Source organism: Dermochelys coriacea, chromosome 2, assembly GCF_009764565.3.
Source record: "Dermochelys coriacea isolate rDerCor1 chromosome 2, rDerCor1.pri.v4, whole genome shotgun sequence".
Lineage (NCBI taxonomy): Eukaryota > Metazoa > Chordata > Testudines > Dermochelyidae > Dermochelys > Dermochelys coriacea.
The window spans coordinates 182,137,923-182,160,199 of NC_050069.1; the positions used below are offsets into that span (position 1 = coordinate 182,137,923).

Here is a 22,277-nt window from a genome sequence, read left to right on the forward strand (position 1 = left end):
ATCTGCCTACTGGCAGAACATGGCACCCCCCTCACGGATCCGGTGGAGATGTGCGGGAGGGCGAGAGTCTTCTACGCAAGCCTTTTCTCCCCGGATCCGACCAATCCTAACGCTTGCAGAGTGCTTTGGGAGGAGCTCCAGACGGTCAGCGCGGGCGACCGAGACCGGCTAGAGCTGCCTCTCACTCTGGCCGAGTTCTCGGAAGCCCTCCGTCGCATGCCCACCAATAAATCTCAGGGCATGGACGGGCTGACCGTGGACTTCTACCGCGTGTTCTGGGACATCCTGGGCCCAGACCTAGTCACCGTCTGGGCCGAGTCTTTGCAGAGCGGGGTCCTCCCTCTTTCGTGCAGGCGAGCCGTGCTGGCCTTATTGCCGAAGAAGGGGGACCTCCGCGATTTACGAAATTGGCATCCCGTCTCGCTCCTCAGCACGGACTACAAAGTCATGGCAAAAGCCATCTCGCTGCGGCTAGGGTCCGTGCTGGCGGACATGGTCCACCCAGACCAGACCTACACCGTCCCGGGCCGCAGCATCTTCGACAACCTATATCTGGTCCGGGACCTATTGGAACTTGGGTGTAGGGATGGTCTGTCGTTCGCCCTCCTGTCCTTAGATCAGGAGAAGGCGTTCGACAGGGTGGATCACGGGTATCTCCTGAGCACTCTGCAGGCATTTGGCTTCGGACCCAGGTTTGTGAATTTTCTCCGGGTGCTGTACGCTTCCGCAGAGTGTCTGGTCAGGCTCAACTGGACCCTGACCGAACCAGTCAGCTTCGGGCGAGGAGTACGGCAGGGGTGCCCCCTCTCGGGCCAGCTGTACGCTCTGGCAATCGAGCCCTTCCTCTATCTCCTCCGAAGGAGGTTGACAGGGTTGGTGCTGCGTGAGCCGGAGCTGCGGCTGGTCCTGTCGGTGTACGCTGATGACGTGCTCCTCGTGGTCCAGGACCCGGGCGACTTGGCGCGAGTGGAGGCTTGCCAGGCCATCTATTCAGCAGCCTCCTCCGCGCGGGTCAACTAGGTCAAGAGCTCTGGCTTGGTGGTAGGGGACTGGCAGCAGGCGAGCTTCCTCCCACCCGCGCTTCAGGCCATCCGGTGGAGCACGGGTCCGCTGCTCTATCTGGGTGTTTACCTTTCTGCCACGCATCCCTCTCCGCCAGAGAACTGGCAGAATTTAAAGGGCGGGGTGATAGAGCGGCTCCGGAAATGGACAGGACTACTCCGGTGCCTCTCCCTTTGAGGGAGAGCGCTGGTGCTTAATCAACTAGTCCTGTCCATGCTCTGGTACCGGCTCAACACCCTGGTCCCGGCCCCGGGTTTCCTGGCCAACCTCCGGACATCGATTCTGGAGTTCTTTTGGTCAGGACTGCACTGGGTCCCTGCAGGGGTTCTCCATCTACCTCTGGAGGAGGGAGGGCAGGGCCTAAAATGTCTGCTCGCTCAGGTCCATGTCTTCCGCCTCCAGACCCTGCAGAGGCTCCTTTATGGTGCAGGTAGTCCGGCGTGGAGCATACTGGCGCATGCCTTCCTGCGCCGCTTCCAAGGGCTCCGATACGACTGGCAGCTCCTTTATCTCCATCTGAGAGGTCTTCCGTGAGACCTCTCCGGGCTGCCGGTCTTCTACCAGGACCTCCTCCGGACCTGGAAACTCTTTACAACGACCAGGTCTGTTGCGGCCACCGAGGGGGCAGATCTCCTCGCGGAGCCCCTGCTACACAACCCCCAGCTCTGTGTGCAGGTGGCGGAGTCCCACTCGGTGCACCAGAGGTTGGTCCTGGCAGAGGTCACAAGAGTTGGAGACCTCCTGGACTATGACCGGGGAGACTGGCTGGATCCCGTAACCTTCGCTCAGCGCATGGGGCTTTCCATACCTTGTACTCCCCGGCGCATACTTCAGGAGGTAAAGACCGCTTTGCCGCCTGCTGCTCGGGTTTATCTCGACCGGGTCCTGCAGGAGGGCACGCCCCGCCCACCCGCTACCCCAGGCCCGCCAGACCTTTTAATTGGACCCCTGCCCCGTGAACCCAACCGACCCCTTCACCCCTTCACTAGAAGCCGGCTGCACGAGATGCAGCCGGTCTGCTTTCAAACCGCGCCAAGAAAACATCTCTACACGCTCGTGCTCCACACCCTTCACGCCCGCACCCTCGTGTCCTGCCCCGATACAAAATGGCGGGACCTCCTGCCACCTTTGGAGGGTGAGGAGCCCCGGTGGGCCAGCCTATATTCCACCGTAGTTCCAAGGCCCGTCGGCGATGTCAGTTGGCGGCTCCTTCACGGAGTCGTGAGCACGGGCGTGTACTTGGCGTGGTTCACTTCAATCCCAGACACCTGCCCCTTTTGCGGCGTGAGGGATACCCTGGCACATGTATACCTGGAGTGTGCCAGGCTGCAGCCCCTATTCCGGCTCCTCACCAATATTTTATTACATTTTTGGTTGCACTTCTCCCCTCACCTTCTCATTTATGCACTCCCTATCTGTGGCCCCACAAAGTCACGGGATCTCCTGGTCAACCTCCTCCTGGCCCTAGCTAAAATGGCCATCTACAAAACCAGAGTGAGGAGGTTGGCTGATGGAGTCTCCTGTGACTGTGGGGCCTATTTCCGATCCTCGGTCCGTTCACGTATCCGGGCAGAGTTCCTCTGGGCAGCGTCCTCTGACTTCCTTGACGCCTTTGAGGAGCAGTGGGCGCTGTCCGGGGTTCTCTGCTCAGTGTCCCCATCCGGTTCCCTTCGTTTGACCCTTTGACCGCACTCCTATCCCTGTTATTTTATTAGTTGTCCCCCGGAATTTTTTGAGTATCTAGGTCCTGTGGATCCCCCTTTTAGGCTGGGGGGGGATCCTTTAGCGGTGGACGGGCTTTGCCCGCCCACTTCCCGGATCCCAATAAGACTACTTTTCTATAGCCATCTGGCCTTGCCCTGTCACAGTAGAGTTTTAAAATAACTTCTCACTATACTGGACCTAGGTGCTGATTGGGAGCCAGGGAACTGGAATGCAATAAAGGAGGCTGTGTGATTTCTTTTTTGCTTCTTAATAACCAGTGTGAGGGATCAGAAGCACAGTTTGTGACTGGTTGGAAGGCTTAACTTCAGTGTTACCCTCCCGTCTTGGGAGTATCTGCTCTCCCTTCTGCAGCCTGCCCTGACCTTGGCATTTCTAGTGAAGGCTTCCCAAGGCACCCCGGGTCATAGAGGGTGTTGATCACTGTAGTAGTGGAGATATGTCTGTAGGTTTTGCATCTGTTCAGGCAGAGCATGGTGCCACTTTGAGTTGGTGTGTCCTGGTCTGTGGCGAGCTTGACTCTGATGATGAGAAGCTGGGAGTTGTTTGAAGACCAGAAGAGGGAGTTAAAGAAATATTTCTTTCATAATGGGGTCCCCATCGAGTTGTTGTTGTTTGATGATACCCCACATGGGTTCCAGTGGGGTGATAGGTGACACCAGGGGTGTACTCTCTGGTGCTGCAGTTTTATGTCCAAGCCAGGTATTTATAAAGCTTCTCAAATAAAATAAAAAAACCAAAAAGCTGTGTTTCAAGCAGGCAAAACATGTTAAATATTATGAGATGCTGGAACAATCTACAGGTCTGGAGGCTCATGGGCCATGGCCCTTTGTGTCCTTTCACTAAGCCAGCCCTGGAAATAGGCTCAAGATTCTAGTATGGGATATGGCTGAGACAATAAAATCCCCTCTAACTGGGTGAGAGGAGTTGTATCAAGTCTCTAATGATCCCAACTCTGTCAGACAGAGCAGACAAAATTAAAACCCAGATTCCCTTCATGATAGCTTGTTGCTATTCTTTGCATCTGAATTAGAGTGATGCACTGAGGATTATTGAATCAAGGTGTGGGTGAGATGGTATGAACAAAATAAGAGCAAGCCAAAGTCTTAACCTTTTTCAGATTCAGAGTGGTTTGCAACAGTCTGCCTTCCCAAAAGGAGTCTAGCTCAGTCCTTGAGTCTCCACATCACGGATACCTTTTAGATCCAGAAGTCTCTTTTCGGGAACCTGCTGCTGTTCCTCTTAAATTTGACATCTCCCAAATGTGTAGGAAGCCCCAGAGTGCATGTGCTCTGAGACTTCTCAGACATCCAGTAACAGAGCCCAGCTGAGAGACCACTAGGTAACATCAACTGTCCTCAGCCTCAAGGGAAAGGGTTTCTGGACTTCCCCTCTTTTCAAGGTGCTGGCCATTTAGAATGATGGCAAAGCAATTCTAAAAAGCTTTCTTGGCACTAGAAGGAAACAGCGCTCTCTCCCCAGGCTGTACCTGAAGGTCACGATACCACTTCTGGAACCAAAAGTAGAGGTGAGCTGAGGTGGGGAGTATCTGAGATTAGAGGTAAATACTTCATACAATACTTTACTAAGGGCAACCCATTTCTATTCCAATCTCTGTAATCTTTAATTTAACTTTAATATCTTGCATGTAGACAAATGGCCAGACTGATTCTTTCTGGTCCAAATTGGGCCCCCCATCAGCTGGAGGGCAGATGTTCCTCCCTCAGAATTTCATATTGTTTACAGTGATTGATGAATCACTGGGGCAAAAGAAACCATCTCATGCAAAAGCATTTACTGAGTTATATTAATCCAACTGAAAAACTTCCCAGTTCAGACTATAATGCCCCTCCAGGGAGCAAACAATTACACAAATTAATAGGTCCCTATCCATTCTGACAATAGCTTTTAATAACGACACTTTAGCTGAGGGTCTTCCTTCGATTGCTATTTCCTCAAAACCAAATATGGGGAAATAAAATAACAAAAGGTGAAGCATCTTTCTAGGATTTATGGACATTTCAATGAGCCGCCTCCCCCAATCTCATCCTACTTTGCCAAACATGTGTGATAAAGGTGGGAATCAGCAAGATTCTTTTCTCTCACACACAACAAATTTCCCAACATCTCTCCCAAAATTTGTCCTTTGTATCTTTCTTCAAGACCCTACCATATCTATTGAGACTACCTGTATAAAAAGCAGATTGTAGCCTTTATTACTAAGCATCACTAATTTTGGCTTTTTATTGGCTGTGAAATATTTGTATGAAAGCCACTATGCAGAAATATATTGCATTACAGACATTATGCCTGTGAAAAGTACAACTCACCTAAACACTTGGGACAACAGTGTCCAGAAGGAATGTGACTGAGATGCTGGGGACATGACAGAATGGGGCAGACTTCTCGTATGCACTTTGTCCTGCCTCCCTATGGGAAAATAGGCTCAATTAGGAAAAAGAAAAAACACGGGCACACATACACACTGGTGACAAGTCTTACAGAAGCCTTAGCAAAAGCAATATTTACCCACATATATGTCTATTCATACCTGGCACAGAGACTTTATGCAACTGCCATAAAGCACTTCCTACATTCCTTGCAGAATCTCTACATGTATTACTGTTTTTCATTCTGGTAAACAATAAGCAAGTGATAGCTGCACCAAGAGAAGTGTTGGCTAACTGATTTCTCAATACAGATGTAGGAAAATCAGGTAGGATAAAAGCATAACCCATGAAACTTTCTTGAGGTTCCAAAAAGCCAGTGAACACTTTTTTACATTGTTTTTCACCACATATGCTGCTGCGTAGGACTTCTGGGCTTGTCTGGGATAGGAAGCAGAGTTAAAGAACAAAGTAAGAGGAGGATGGGTATTCTCCCAGTATTTCCACCACTTCAGGAATGCCAAGTAGCCACAATCATTCATGAAAGCACATTCTCAGTACAACTGTGCACACCCAAAAAGTCTGCACTGTTCAGAGAACAAAGAACAGGTAGTCCGTGAGATAGCAGGAGTGTGGCAGATAGAAAGAGAGAGGAAAGAAGTGTATACTGAAGGAGCAGGAGAAAGTAGAGGAGAAAATGAGAAAAAGGCAAAAGAGAAACAGTATAGAAAGTGTAAGAATAGATAAATCAGTTGAAGGAAATCAAACAACAATATAGTGACAAGGGGGAAAGAGTAGAAATAAGGCAGGACTTGGTTCAGAGGTGATTTCAAAGGAAAAAAGAAGTTGGCCTTGCAGATATAGGGTAGAGAAAGAGGCAAAAGCGTTGGGACTGGAGGAAAAAAAGTGAAGGTGACAGAGATAAATATTCTTTACTGAAACATTATTTATTACTTGTAATGCAGTAGTGATTCAAGGCCCTAGTCAGGAAGCCGGGCCCTATTGTCCTAGATGCTGTACACACATATAGTTAAAAAAGACCATTTGTGTCTCAAAGAGTTTTCAGTCTAAATAATATCCTGTTTTTTATTCTAAAAGGGAGGTTTGTAGGGGATGGTGGGGAGTAGGGTGACCAGATCGCAAGTGTGACAAATTGGGACAAGGGGTCAGGGGTAATATGCACCTTTATAAGACAAAGCCCCTGCCCCTGTGAAATTGGGACATCTGGTCACTCTAGTGGGGAGGGGATATTTTGGCTAAAGATGGAGAGAAAGAGAGACTTTTCCTCTCACCGCTCTGTTGCCAAAACCTTTCTGTGCACATCTCAAGACCTCAACCAAAATGTCCTCCACACCCAGGACTGGTATCCAGGTTTTTCACTTATAAAATATGGTCACCTTTGTCCCATGAAGGGAATTCAGTTAGTTTAATCTAAATGTCCTGCCCAATCCATAATTTAGAGCAGAAGATTCAGACCACAATATACTCTGTATTCCTGGATGCTGCAATGAAAGAATTATGAGTAGTCCACAGCCATATTCATTCAGGATTCTTCTCTGACCTCCCTTGAAACAGATGGAAAAAGCCATTCTTTTAAGAGTTCACTGTTTGAAATTATGGTACAAGACTCCACCCCCAAACAGTACAATAGCATAGTGAACTAGAGTGAGCTTTTATGTAGCGAGAGCAGACTACTCCATTGATACTATTATGAAAAAAAATAATGTACTGTCTGTATCACATACTGTAATAAGATTTCAGACTCAGAACTCTCTGAAAAGAACATTTTTGCCCATCTGCCCCAAGGGGGCCAATGAAGTATCCTGAATGCACATGGCTATGGCCTGCTCATCATTCTTTCATTGCAGCATCCAGGAATACAGAGTTTATTGCAAGCTGAAACTGCTAATCTAAATTATGGATCAAACAGGAAACTTTGACAAAACAAAATGAATTCCTTCACAGAGGATTCTTCTGATGCTCAGGGAAGAGCTCTTTAGCAAGAGGCACAGGTGCAGAATGAGAGAATAAATCTCTCTCCCTGGCTCACAGAAATGGTGCTGTCAATCCACTGAGGGGAAAGCTCCTAGAAGACAGAACCCATCCTGAAAAGATAATGTGAATGAGTAATTAGAGCATGGAGTCCTTGATCAGATGGGGGTGGGTGGAGGGAGAAGAACACTGACGGGGGTTAAGGAATGCTCTAGTAGATTGGATGACCAGAGCCCTGCAATATGAAAGGGCCCCTTCCCACAGCTTCATCTATGGATATTGTTTTCTGCATATTCACATCCCCCAAACTGTTTTGCAGCCCCACTTCTTTGACTGATCAAGCCAAAACTCAGGTGCAATCCTTCATGGAGAAACCCCTTTCTAGTCTGTTCTGTTCTGCTTAGGTTTTTATACTACACTTCTCACAGTGCATTGAAGAGTTTAGGTGCGTATATATTTTAACCCACTGTGTGGTTTCTGAGGTTAGCTGGGGCTGTTCAGGGCTGAGTAAGGGAGTTAATGCAGTTTTGTTCATCCTACCTCATAAATTTCATCATCTCTGCATTTGATTTATAATCCCCTTGGTGAATCAGGAATGAAGATCCTAAAAAAGGGGGAGCCTCTAATCATAAATGTTCTCTTTTCCTCCAGATCACCTCAGCCCTGGCTCACATTTACAAAACAGCTTCAATTCATCTCCTCAACAAGATTGGCTGCTGCAAAAGCCACAATTGGCAAACATCCTCAGCTTAAATTATATCACATGGTACAGAAGGTCTGGTTATTTCCAGCTGAACCTTAATTAAATGGGGGGATGGTATTATCCCCCCAAACACCTAAAAGAACCTCCTTCTGAAAATCAACCCCCCAAAAAGGTGTCGCAAGTTGGATATCCAGAAATTAAAGCACCCAAAGCCACTAGCCACTTTTGTAAATCTTGATTGTCACTAAACATAACCAATATATAGGATATTACACAGAGGTCTAGGAGATACTTTATCATCAGGAATCTCACAAAATGTTGTTCAGAAAAGGCCCTAGGACACGTGTTTTCCACCAAACAGAAATATGTTTTCATTTGATAAGAAGGGCCCTACCAAGTTCACGGTCCATTTTGGTCAATTTCACAGTCATAGAATTTTTAAAATCATAAATTTCATGATTACAGATATTTAAATCTGAAATTTCATGGTGTTGTAACTGTAGGAGTCCTGACTCAAAGGGGGGTTGTGGGGGAGTCGCAAGGTTATTGTAGAAGGGTCGAGGTATTGCCACCCTTACTTCTACACTGCTGTTCACAGCAGCACTGCCTTCAGAGCTAGGCAGCCAGAAAGCAGGACTGCTGGCCGGAAGCCCAGCTCTGAATGCAGTCTCACCGCCAGCAGCAGCGAAGAAGGAAGGATGGCCTGGTACGGTATTGCCACTCTTACTTCAGTGCTGCTGCCTTCAGAGCTGGGCAGCCGGAGAGTGGTAGTTCCTAGCCAAGGGCCCAGCTCTGAAGGCAGCAGCACACAAGTAAGAGTGGCAATACCGTACCAGGCCATCCATACTTCTGTGCTGCTGCTGGCAGTGGCGCTGCCTTCAAAGCTGTGCTCTCAGCCTGCCACTTCTCCTCTTCGGCTGTCCAGCTCTGAAGGCAGCACAGAGGTAAGGGTGGCAATACTGTGGACCCCCCCCCCAACAATAACCTTTTGCCTCCCCCGCCTTTCCTTTTTGGATCAGGACTGCCAGTTTGGGAAATGCTGGTCTCCTCCATGAAATATGTATAGAATAGGGTAAAAGTACACAAAAGATCAGATTTCATGGGGGGAGACCAGATTTCATGGTCCGCAACATGTTTTTCATGGCAGTGAATTTGGTAGCGTCCTATTGATAAGTAATGCTAAATGGTTGTTTGTTTTTGCCTTTTATTTTTAGTTCCTTTGTGCTCAGCACCTTTTTCCATTCTGCTCACCTCTCCTTTCCCCCATCCAGGAATTTTCTCTCAAACTGAATCATGTCTGGCTTTTTATCACTGGTTTCTGATTCCAGCTGTTATGCTGTTTAGGTCCTAAGAGTGAAGCAACATTCCAGGTCTCTGCTACCCAAGATAGATATTCCAGACTTACATGTCATCATATGGTGTATGTTCAAAAAGACATAAAACAAATCAACCGATTTAATTTAAAATAATAGTAACTCCACCTGGTCTTCAGCTATTATAGAGAGTTGGTGAGTTTCAAGCTTTAAGAAAACATCAAAACCTGTACAATGCTATGATCTGGACCTTTATTCTCCTAAAAACATGCAGCATTACTTGTCCTGAGTTCAAAATCCCAGGAGGAGTCCCCAGTGCTTCAAACAGCATGAAAAGAAGTTGTGTACAAATACAATATGTTGCTACAATAGATCAAGAAAAAAGCAAATGGAAAATTACTTGTTGCCCTCTTTCCCAGTATTAACTTTGATTCACTGAAAATTCCTACAGAAAACTACAAATTATTTTGCTGTGACAAAATCAAATGGCTATATTCATAATAAAAGCCAGAATAGGGAAAGTACAGGTTAAATACTATCTAGAGAAGTTAGAAATATTCTAGTCAGCAGAGCCTGATGAAATTCAACCCTAGGGTGCTTAAGGAACTAGCTCAAGAAATCTCAGAAACATTAGCAATTATCTTTGAGAACTCATGGAGGATGGGTTAGGTCCCATAGGACTGAAGAAAGGCAAACTTAAAAAGGGGAACAAAGAATACCCTGTATTATAGACCAGTCAGTCTAACTTTGATACCTGGAAACATGCTTGAACAAAGGATTAAAGAATTAATTTTTAAGCACCTGGAGGATAATGGGGTTATAAAAAATAGCCAACATGGATTTGTCAAGAACAAATCAGTCCAAATCAACCCAATTTCCTTCTTTGAAAGGATTATTGGCTTAGTGGATGGGGTGGGAAGCAGTAGACATGATTCATCTCAGTTTTAGTAAGGCTTTTGACACTGACCCATATAACATTCTGTGACAGGGTGCTGGGCAAAGGATTGCTGAGTCAGCTCTCTGTCACGCCAGCTCCCATTTAGGGGGATAGATTAGAGCTGCCTGGAGATAACGTGGCCCTAATTGGGGACGCGGAGACAGCTGCCAGCTAATTAGCCTGGGACTGTATAAAAGCCTTGGGGAAGGCAGAAAGAAAGGGAAAAAGGCAGGGAGTCCCTCTCTCCCGCCTGATGGTGAAGGGCCAACTGTACACAGTGAAATGATGGTGGGAACAAGCCTGTGAATAAACTGTAGCAGTGGATGCAACTCCAGAGTGTCAGAGTGATTTTGTGGACTTAGCAGAGAAAGGAGCCAAGGGACCCTGCTGCGAACTGCTACATGTGGGGGCTTGTCTGGGATCCTGTGACAGAGCAAGTGTTTGGCAGCCTGGAGATGGAGGAGACCATGCAGTGGCTGGTCAAGCAGCAAGAGGAGTGCAGAAGGCATTGTACAGTTTTCAGCAAACCCACCAGCTGGGGAGACAGGCCCTGCTCACCTGGCAGGCAGAATAGCAGAAGAGCCTGCAGGACTTCATTCAGGAGCAGGCTAGCATCCAATAGCAGCTCCTGCAGAAAGTGATGAGTCCCACAGGAGGGGATGGATCCAGGCGCTGGGCTTAGGGTCATCTGTTGGGCCCATTTTACACAGTCCTGACACCTTCCTAAACACATTTAAGCAGGTAGCCATTGGGGCTGGATGGGACAGGGCAACCTGGGCCCTGCGACTGACTCCCTACCTAGCCAGCCAAGCCCAATGGCCTACTGGCTCTAAGTGAAGAGCAGGCCAGGAATGAAGCAGTAAAGGCAGCTGTCCTGGTTTGCGTGGGGCTAGGGCTGGATTACCCAACAGGCAGACGAAGCACATGCTTAGGGCACCAGCAAAGCAGGGGGCACAAAAAAAGGTTGTTTTTTTTAAAAAAAAACATTTGATATTTCCAAAAAAAAGCATTGAAGTAGTCATCATAGGAAAAATCAGAACTTTCTTAGACTTCCTTACACTCAACTAAACACTCTTCCCCTGTTTTTATGTTCTCTTATCCCCACCTAAACCAGGGGGGCATCCTACTAACATAGATCGAAATAATGCGAGGAAATCAGATCCTGTCATGTAGTGCAATAAATTTTGTTTTATTATTGATATATTCTTCTGAGTTATACGTACTTGATTCGTTATATATAAATAGTGTACGTTGTGTAATTTCGCATATCTACTTACTATGCTATAATTACAGGCTTCAGAGTAGCAGCCGTGTTAGTCTGTATTTGCAAAAAGAAAAGGAGTACTTGTGGCACCTTAGAGACAAACAAATTTATCTGAGCAGAAGCTTTCGTGAGCTACAGCTTGAGCTCACGAAAGCTTCTGCTCAAATAAATTTGTTCGTCTCTAAGGTGCCACAAGTACTCCTTTTCTTTTTATGCTATAATTGATTCACTTGAAGCTTGTATGAAGAAGAGAGGTGAAGTGTACAAAGTAGTATCAAGTAGATTTTCTTTTCTAAATGATATGGACTTATCTGATGAATAATATTCACAAGGTTCCCAAAAGCTATTTGACTCCTATCCTGTTGACTTGAACATGAATCTCTGTGGAGAAGTACAGCAGTTTCACTGTTATATGCACGCAAAGTTAATGAAACAGGAAAAATGAAATTTAGTCATATTGATCTTCATGACACGATATTGAAAGACTGAATACAATGTGTATTTCCAAATGTAGAGATCGCAATACGTATTTTTCCTAACATTGATTACTGACTGTTCCACAGAATGCTCTTCTTTTCTCTGCCGAAAAGAATTAAAAACCCTCAGAGAACAACAGTGTGTCAGGACAGACTTGATTCACTTTCCCTATTGTGTATGGAAGTGGACATGTTTCATCGAGTCAGCTTTGATGAACTTATCCAGAATTTTGCAATCAGAACATCTAGAAAGAAGCTTTTTTAGTTTCAGCATACATGTACATTTTGTGTCATTTGGAAAAATAATATTTTATTTTACGGTATAGTATTTTTATTTTGAATTACATATGGGGGGGCACCATAATCTTTTCAGTGCTTAGGGCCTATAAAGGTCTTAATCCAGCCCTGGGTGGGGCTGTCTGTAGAGAAGTACCACCAGAAGTTCCGGTCGGTGAGGTCGATGGGGGTGCGGGCAGGGTTGATGCCCTGGGCATTTGCCCAAAAGTTAATGCACAGTGGGGAGATCATGGATGTGCTCATCCTAGAGAAGTTCTTACAAAGCCTCCCCGAGAACATAAGGTGTGGGTGAGGAGGCACCAACCAAATACAGTTGAGGCGACTGTAAAGCTTACGGAGGCAGACTTCCATGGGAAGGTGGGACAGTTGAGCAAGGAAGTGGAGCCCAGGAGAAGGCCCAGAGAACCCCTGCCTGGGAAGGGTCTGGAGGACAAACTGGAGGACACCTTAAGGGCTCCCACAGGATCTAGACCAGCTGGCAGTGCAGACAACTGGGACACAAGAAGAGGGACTGCTCACACGTGGATAGTCGGTGGGCAGAGTTTTGTGGCTGGGCAAATGCTGGAGGGAAGGGGTGTGTCAAGGTTCCTTCCCCACTCTGAACTCTAGAATACAGATGTGGGGACCTGCATGAAAACATCCTAAGCTTACTTTTACTAGCTTAGGTTAAAACTTCCCCAAGGTACAAACTATTTTACCTTTTGCCCTTGGACTTTATTGCTGCCACCACCAAATGTCTAACAGGTATATAATTGGGAAAGAGCCCATTTGGAAGAGTCTTTCCCCCCAAAATCCTCCCAAACCTTACACCCCCTTTCCTGGGGAAGGTTTGATAAAAATCCTCACCAATTTGCATAGGTGAACACAGACCCAAACCCTTGGATCTTAAGAACAATGAAAAAGCATTCAGATTCTTAAAAGAAGAATTTTAATATAAGAAAAAGTAAAAAGAATCACCTCTGTAAAATCAGGATGGTAAATACCTTACAGGGTAATCAGATTCAAAACACAGAGAATCCCTCTAGGCAAAACCTTAAGTTACAAAAAGACACAAACAGGAATCTACAACCCATTCAGCACAGCTTATTTTCTCAGCCATTTAAAGGAATCAGAATCTAATGCATATCTAGCTAGATTACTTACTAAGTTCTAAGACTCCATGCCTCTTCTGTCCCTGGCAAAAGCCTCACCCAGACAGAGAGAGAGGCTTTGTTTCTCCCTCCCCCCAGCTTTTGAAAGTATCTTGTCTCCTCATTGGTCATTTTGGTCAGGTGCCAGTGAGGTTATCCTAGCTGTCCACCATTCCAGTGATGGTGGGGAGGAAACCCCAGTGAGGCCTGCTAGACTTGGCCTCAGCCTGTTCTCTGGTACTAAGGAAGCTGGTGAGGCTGCATTGGTGGATTCCCAGTGTGACGATGGATGTAGAATGCATTCATTGAGATAGGAGGCAATACCCTATGGCCCAGGTGCACCTTGAGGTTTGGGGCAGGTTTAAGTGGCAACAGGTCGGGGTAGTAAAAGGCCTGTCTTGGGGCCCCTTCCCAGGCAGGAGGGAAGGTGGGCAGAGGGAGAAAGCCCAATATAAGAAAAAGGGGAGATTCCCCGAGGAAGGGGGTAGAGACCCCCAAGCAGAAAACCCCTAGACAACAGAGCCCAAGAAAGGAGAGAGAAGTTATGGGCAAGATGTCCGCTCCAGGGTCCTCGACCAGAGAGCAAAGCCCGGTGGAGCCCCTTATTAGCAGACCCCCAGAGGAAGAGACCCAGGCCTCATTTGGCAAGGTTGGGGGACAGGAAGCCATGATTGTCTGGGAGAGAGCCGGGACCAACCCCGAACCCCTGACGGAAAAGAGGGGGAGAAACAGGAGAACACCCAGGGAGCTGTGAATGGTGTGAGGACCTGTGGCTTGCAGTGAAGATGTGGGGCTGTCCACCCCCCACACCAGGTAGTTTCTGTGTGTGGGAAATGAAGGATCCCCACATGGCAAACCCTGGAATTGACCCCAAAGAGGGAAAAAGACTTCCCCATAGAACACCGCCCCTCCCCCAGTAGAGGAAGGCGAGGACGCGGAGGCGTGAGCCTGGTGGTAGGAGAAATGGGGGAGGTGTATGATGGGGTGCTGGGCAAAGGATTGCTGGGCAAAGGATCAGCCCTCTCTCATGCCAGCTTCCATTTAGGGGGATAGACTACAGCTGGCTGGAGATTACTTTGCCCTAACTGGGGAAGCAGAGACAGCTGCCGCCTAATTATCCTGGGGCTGTATAAAAGCTTCAGGGGAAGGAAGCAAAGGGGGAGCAGAAAGAAAGGGAAAAGGCAGGGAGTGGAAGCAGGGAGGTAGCGTCTCCCTCCTACAGACAGTGAAGGGCCAACTATACATGGTGAAACGGTGGTGGGAACAAGCCTGTGAATAAACTGCACCAATGGATACTAACCCCAAGGTCTCAGAGTGATTTTGTAGATTTTATCAGAGGCAGGAGCCAAGGGGGCCCTGCCACGTTCCGCTACGCTTTCTCATAAGCAAACTAGGGGAAAGTGCTGTAGATGACATTATATGTCATTAGAATTCAAAATGACATTTATAAATTAGAGAATTGGTCTGAAAGCAGCAAAGTGAAATTCAATAAAGACAAGTGCAAAGTACTTCACTTAGGATGGAGGGAAAAAAATCAAATGCACAACTACAAAACGGAGAACTACCGGTCGGGCGGTAGTAATGCTGAAAAGGATCAGGTGGTTATAGTGGATCACAAATCGAATAGGAGCCAACAATACCATGTAGTTGTGAAAGGCTCATATCATCTGTGGGGGTGTATTAACAAGGGTGTCAAATGCAAGATACAGGAGGTAATTGTCCCCCTCTCCTTAGCACTGGTGAGGCCTCAGTTGGAATAGTGTCCAGTTTTGAGCACCACACTTTAGGAAAACTGTAGACAAACTGGAGAATCCAGTGGAGAGCAACAAAAATGATAAAAGTCTTAGAAAGGTGAGGAAAGGTTAAAAAACTGGACATATTTAGTTCTGAGAAAAGAAGACTGAGGGGGGACCTATTAACAGTCTTCAGATATGTTAAGGGCCGTTATATAATGAGGACTATAAACAAGTGTTCTTCATGTCTGCTGTAGATAAGATAAGAAGTAATGATTTTTATCTGCAACAAGGGAGATTTAGATTAGATATTAGAAAGTTTTCTCTAAGTATAAAGATAGTTAGGTACTTGAACAGGTTACTAAGGCAGGTTGTGGAATCCCTGTCACTGGGAGGGGGGTTAAGAACAGATTAGACAAACACTTGTTAGGGATGGTAAAGGTTTACTTGGTCCTCCCTCAGCATGGGGAGTGGATTAGATGACCTCTCAGGTTCCCTTCCATTCCTACATTTCTATGATTCTATAACTCTGTGAATGATGCTAACTTCAAGGTGGAACTAGCTAACAAATTCCTCACACAGTAGCTTCTGCTGAAGTGAACCTGTCTTTGCCAAAATCCAAGAGTAAGCTTTTAATCATGTAGGAAAGTATGTTGTGGGATAAACAATATATTTATATTAGATTTATGAAAAATGATAGTCAGACTCTAATTGGGGTCTGATTCTGCTCTCACTTACACTGATAAAAATCAAGAGGAAATGCATTGAAGTCAATGGAGCTACAATAGTATAAAACTGGTGTGAGGGGAAAATCAGGCCGTGCAGAATTGTGCAGAATTTTTGGCATGTACAGTGGTCTCTCTTTAAAAGTGTTTGAGACTGTTTACTGATTCTATTGGTATGGCCTATCATACTGTATGTATAATAAATATCTAAACAACAGGTAAATAGGTTCAAACCTGCAGAAACACTTTAAGTGACTGTACTATCATTTTAAAAACATACATTAACTGACAATTCATGAATTGGCTGAAGGACTTTAACTCACAACCTAAAAAAACATTGAACCCCTAGACAGTCACCCAACACAGACAAAAGTCTGTGTAAATATACAGGGTTCTCAGAATATCCCGAAGGTCTCTGTAGGCTTGGCACAGCAGAAATCAGAGTAAACAACCTGCCACCACTTCCCCATTTAAATCTGGGGATTTTTAGTTCAAGTGTCCCAGTTACCTGTCTCAGATAACCAGGTGTCAAATCATGAAGGGCATTACAGGTCAAAACCAACATCTTCAATTGCATCTGAAAACAAATTGGAAGCCAGTACAGACTAAGGAAGAACAGGTGCCATATGTTTCCTGTCTGTAATGCTGTTAAGTAAACAGAGATGAATTCTGAACTACTGAGTGATGTCCAGGTCTAATTCCAATTAACTTTGCAACTTTTCTCTTCAGTCAGAGATCTTGTCAATCTCCTTGCCAGATGTAGATGAAAAGAAAAAAAAACACAAAACTTATCAACGAAATCAGATTACCCTACTATAAAGGGAAGGAGATATTAATTTTCACCAGTTAGCTAACTTCACCTAAGAATTATCCAAAAGCCCCTCAACTACCACCCCCCACCCTGCATCTCTGCTAACCGCTGCAAAACCTGCGCAACCGGGTCACCAGAGTCAGGCAAAATGACTAACATCAGCATACTGATGGCACTGCAGCCCAAGACATCTAATTGTTTCCTCCAGTGTTCTCATGCACACATCGAACAGAAGGGGTGACAGAATATTACCTTCCTTCCCCAAACATCCTGGTGCATTGGGGCCAGAGGGAGTGCACGGAAACTGTTAGGATGGTATATCCTGCTCTCATTAGTATGTGGGGGGTGGCAACTGTGGCTGGTCTATATGTAGGCTGCACAGAGAGGAAATCAGTTGTACCTTCCCCTTCTTCCAGTGCACCCATATAAAGGCCAGCCACAATCTGGCCCCAAGTGTCTATTCTGATTCGTAGATCTACCAGCTGCCTTTAATACTGTTGAGCACAAAGTGCTGTGGGATGGCTGTGGGTCCTGGCAGAAGTGGTATTTGAATAGCTCTATTCTTGTCTTTCGAAGAGAGACCGAAGTGGTTGCCTTTCTTTCCCTGAGGGCTCTCTTGTGATGTGCTGGAATGTGCTTACCTAAGAAACAATCCCTTCCAGAGCTCTTCCTGGAGCAGCACACCCCACTGCAGAAGTGTGCCTCAACCCCTGGGTCTTTGTCCACCACCAGAGAGACATCAGGGACCAATATGAGAAGGGCTGTCTTTGTACCATAAGCAGGTCTAAAAACATATTGAAAAGGGTCCAGGAAAACTAAAGATACCAATTATTGCCAGAGTTGCTTCCCCACAAATTTGTATTTCATTGATAACAAATAGATCTAAAGGCATTATTTGACATTATCACATGCCCTGGCCTCTTCATCATCATCCCCCTTCCATTCCACTCACAGCATTTTCTCTCTGTGTTCAGTGAATCCATAATCTACTGACAAAACTGTCCCCTCCATGATTCTGATCTATGTTCACCTTGTCACTGTAGGGCCAAATCCTTACACAGGCAAAGTTCTCATTGGTTTCAATGAGAATTTTATTGGAGCAAAAATGTCAGGATTCAGCCCATGATGATCTGTTACACATTTGTTCTTAGCTTTCATTCTGGAAGAAGTTTGAAAGGTTTCATGTGTCACCAGATAAGCTTTCTTTACCTCGAGGGAAAACCTATTAAAATAGCATTATTCTAACCTCAGGACAGACATACATATAGAGATGCAGAACAATGTCAGATGCAGGCTATATTCACAACAGGGGTCGATGTACAAACTAAGACAGATGTTCAAGTTGTCTTGGGCTTTGCATAAGGATTTTACTCAGCTAGAGATCAAAATTAGCTTTTGATGGGCAGGGCCGGCTCCAGCTTTTTTGCTGCCTCAAGCGGTGGGGAAAAAAAAGAAAAAAAAAACCCGATTGAGCTGCCGCTGAAGTGCCAAAGGGAGGGAATGAAGGACTCGCCACCGAATTGCTGCCAAAGACCCAGACGTGCCGCCCCAATAACTGACGGAGTGCCACCCCTTTCTATTGGCCGCCCCAGGCACCTGCTTCCTTCGCTGGTGCCTGGAGCTGGTCCTGTTGATGGGTAAAGGCTCAATCAGGGCTCACCCCCAAGTAAGTGGCTAAAAGAAGCCCAATGAATCTGAACAGATTAACCAATCAGATTGCTGTTCATTCTAAACTGTTCCCAGGTCCTTGCAGGGGACTAAAACCTATAATAAATATATATAAAGCAATGCCAATTTGACAACATCAATCGTGTAAATGTGGTGAGTGGAATCATGCTGATATGGACATAAGGAAGTAAGAGAAATCTTCAGGTGGGATTCAGGTATTCCTATTGACAGTATTCCTATTTTGGAAAAAACAAATCCAGACTTACAGGCAAGGGCATTTGTAACTACTGTTTCATTAGGGCTTGCTCCATTAGCTGATATGTTTGAGGGTTGAGCCCTGCGCAGATACAAAATTTGTACCTGCAAAAATGGTCCATGGATTTCTGCAGATTTGCAGGGCTGTACATTTCAGAAACAGGAACAAGCTGGTTATGCAGAGAAGGCAGCTCAGGGAACAGAAAGTTCTCTGTTCCCTCCAAAAACTGTTCTGTTCTATGATTAGTTTCATTTGCCTTTCCCCATCTCTCACTCAGTTTTCTTTCCATGGCAGAAGGAGAACAACAACAGACGGCAGGAGCAGATGCTTCTACTGCCAGTAGATTCTATCTTCTAGCACACAGGATCTCATTTCTTGAGCACTGCCGGTGCTTAATACTAGCCACAGGAGTCAGATGTTCCCCAAATAGGCTATATATTTTTAAAATTCACAGGTTCCAACAACTTTCACAGTCCCCTTGTGACTTGACCAGTGAGCAATTCTCTGAATAGGGAAACAATGGCAGTTTCCTTTTTATCAAAAGTAAAACTTAAAATTTGTCACATCAGCGTGACTAAAGCTGACTTCTGCCACATATACAAATAATTTATCACCATCTTCTGAGAGTTAAAAAAGATATAATTCAGGATGATTTACTAACCATTCGTGGAACACAGAAAATAACCATGGTCTATGTAGTTTATATAGACCGAAGGAAGGTAATATTGAATTATGTATACCCAGACATGCACATACAATTAGAGATGAGCCAACAAGAGTAACATTTTGTTTAACACATAGCCTACTTGAGCTTTCCTACTATTGGGGGGATATGGATAAAATAGGATCAATATCTAGATAACTCACAAGTTTGATTTTGCAAAGCCAAAACCTGCATGACAAAGTTTTGGAAAAACAAAACAAAACCTTACTTACATTACTTACATTAGAGTGCTTTTAATAGTAAAGCTGCCTCAAGTCATAAGTAAACAAGTTATAGCTTCAGAATTTTAAAATACTATTTAAGCCATTTGTTTAGAAGTATCAAATGCTTGTGATGTATTTTTAAAAATCTGTGAGAACTGGTATTCATGCTGCCAGATAGTAAAGCTGTAGTACTACCCACACAGCATATTTATTAGTTGCAATAAACCACTTTGAACAAAAGAAGCAAACTATTATTGCTTCTCCTCCCCCAGTCATTAAGTTTAAATCTAAAGCAGAGGCAGCCAAAGTGCAGCCCAAAGGCAATCCATGGAGTTCTAAAATGAGGATCACAGCTGCCCTTCTCTCTAATGTTCAGGTGCATCCTGTGGAGACAACAGGTCAGATCTTCAACTGGTGTAAATTGGCATAGCTCGCTGACATCTATGGAGCTCTGCTGATTACACCATCTGAGGATCTGGCCTCATCATCACAATGCTTTATTTTGATGCAAGTAGCCAGTCATATTGATAAATGTGTCACCTGGCTGTATTAATAGGAAAGTTAAACCAATTGGCTCCATTTTATGCAAATTAGCCATGTTCCTGAGATTCCTAGCAAGTTGCCAGTGTGGTCTTTGATATCTCAAAGTTAGGACATCTTGACTTAAATTAACTATGAAGTGACAAGCCTTCTTTTTTTGGAATTAATCTTTATATAGCTGCATCCAGCTGCTGAGGAATTATCTAAATTATCCATTAGCTAGTAATTTAGATCAGGACAAGCCTCTAAATTACAGTCACGTTTTCCAACAACCAACCGCAATGTGTATGAAGTGGCTAGTACCAAGAGCCAAATCACTCCAGCCACTTCTCAGCTCTTTCAGTTCTCAAGAGCTGTGCTTCGGTGATAGCTGAGAGGAAAAAGCACTTTTCAGGTGCAAGTGCTGTTTGGTACTTCCTTGCAAACTGCATCCTGAGAACTTCAAACTATTCTCTTAACAAAGAAGTGGAGCTAACCTGTGCCACACCAGTCTGGAACTCCATGCTTACCATCTTATAGCTGTCAGTATCCAAAGGACCTGATTCTTTCCTCTTGTTTAAAAATGATAGGTTTCAGAGTAGCAGCCGTGTTAGTCTGTATTCGCAAAAAGAAAAGAAGTACTTGTGGCGCCTTAGAGACAAAAAGAAACTACACCATTTGCTCAAGAAACTCCCTGAAAAAGCACAAGAACAAATCCGCACAGACACACCCCTGGAACCCCGAGCTGGAGTATTCTATCTGCTACCCAAGATCCATAAACCTGGAAATCCTGGACGCCCCATCATCTCAGGCATTGGCACCCTGACAGCAGGATTGTCTGGCTATGTAGACTCCCTCCTCAGGCCCTACGCTACCAGCACTCCCAGCTATCTTTGAGACACCACTGACTTTCTGAGGAAACTACAATCCATCAGTGATCTTCCTAAAAACACCATTCTAGCCACTATGGATGTAGAAGCCCTCTACCCCAACATTCCACACAAAGATGGACTCCAAGCTATCAGGAACAGTATCCCCGATAATGTCACGGCTAACCTGGTGGCTGAACTTTGTGGCTTTGTCCTCACCCATAACTATTTCACATTTGGGGACAATGTATACCTTCAAATCAGCAGCACTGCGATGGGTACCTGCATGGCCCCACAGTATGCTAACATTTTTATGGCTGACTTAGAACAACGCTTCCTCAGCTCTCGTCCCCTAATGCCCCTACTCTACTTGCGCTACATTGATGACATCTTCATCATCTGGACCCATGGAAAAGAAGCCCTTGAGGAATTCCACCATGATTTCAACAATTTCCATCCCACCATCAACCACAGCCTGGACCAGTCCACACAAGAGATCCACTTCCTGGACACTACAGTGGTAATAAGCGATGGTCAATTAAACACCACCCTATATCGGAAACCTACTGACCACTATTCCTACCAACATGCCTCTAGCTTTCATCCAGATCATACCACTCGATCCATTGTCTACAGCCAAGCTCTACGATATAACCGCATTTGCTCCAACCCCTCAGACAGAGACAAACACCTACAAGATCTCTATCATGCATTCCTACAACTACAATACCCACCTGCTGAAGTGAAGAAACAGATTGACAGAGCCAGAAGAGTACCCAGAAGTCACCTACTACAGGACAGGCCCAACAAAGAAAATAACAGAACGCCACTAGCCATCACCTTCAGCCCCCAACTAAAACCTCTCCAATGCATCATCAAGGATCTACAACCTATCCTGAAGGACGACCCATCACTCTCATAGATCTTGGGAGACAGGCCAGTCCTTGCTTACAGACAGCCCCCCAGTCTGAAGCAAATACTCACCAGCAACCACACACCACACAACAGAACCACTAACCCAGGAACCTATCCTTGCAACAAAGACTGTTGCCAACTCTGTCCACATATCTATTCAGGGGATACCATCATAGGGCCTAATCACATCAGTCACACTATCAGAGGCTCGTTCACCTGCGCATCTACCAATGTGATATATGCCATCATGTGCCAGCAATGCCCCTCTCCCATGTACATTGGTCAAACTAGACAGTCTCTACGTAAAAGAATAAATGGACACAAATCAGACATCAAGAATTATAACATTCAGATATCAAGAATTATAACATTCAAAAACCAGTCGGAGAATACTTCAATCTCTCCGGTCACTTGATTACAGACCTGAGAGTGACTATCCTTCAACAAAAAAGCTTCAAAAACAGACTCCAAGGAGAGACTGCTGAATTGGAATTAATTTGCAAACTGGATACAATTAATTTAGGCTTGAATAGAGACTGGGAATGGATGAGTCATTACACAAAGTAAAACT

General features: G+C 45.4%; 1 protein-coding gene across 1 annotated transcript in view; it reads right to left on the reverse strand.

Annotated features, from left to right (window-relative positions):
• BMPER (BMP binding endothelial regulator) overlaps window positions 1-22,277 on the reverse strand; it is a 208,605-nt gene that overhangs the window by 94,683 nt on the left and 91,645 nt on the right. Inside the window, exon 7 of the mRNA XM_038390677.2 lies at window positions 5,115-5,214. Within this exon, the coding sequence (XP_038246605.1) occupies window positions 5,115-5,214 (100 nt within the window). The remainder of the gene's footprint in view (window positions 1-5,114; window positions 5,215-22,277) is intronic.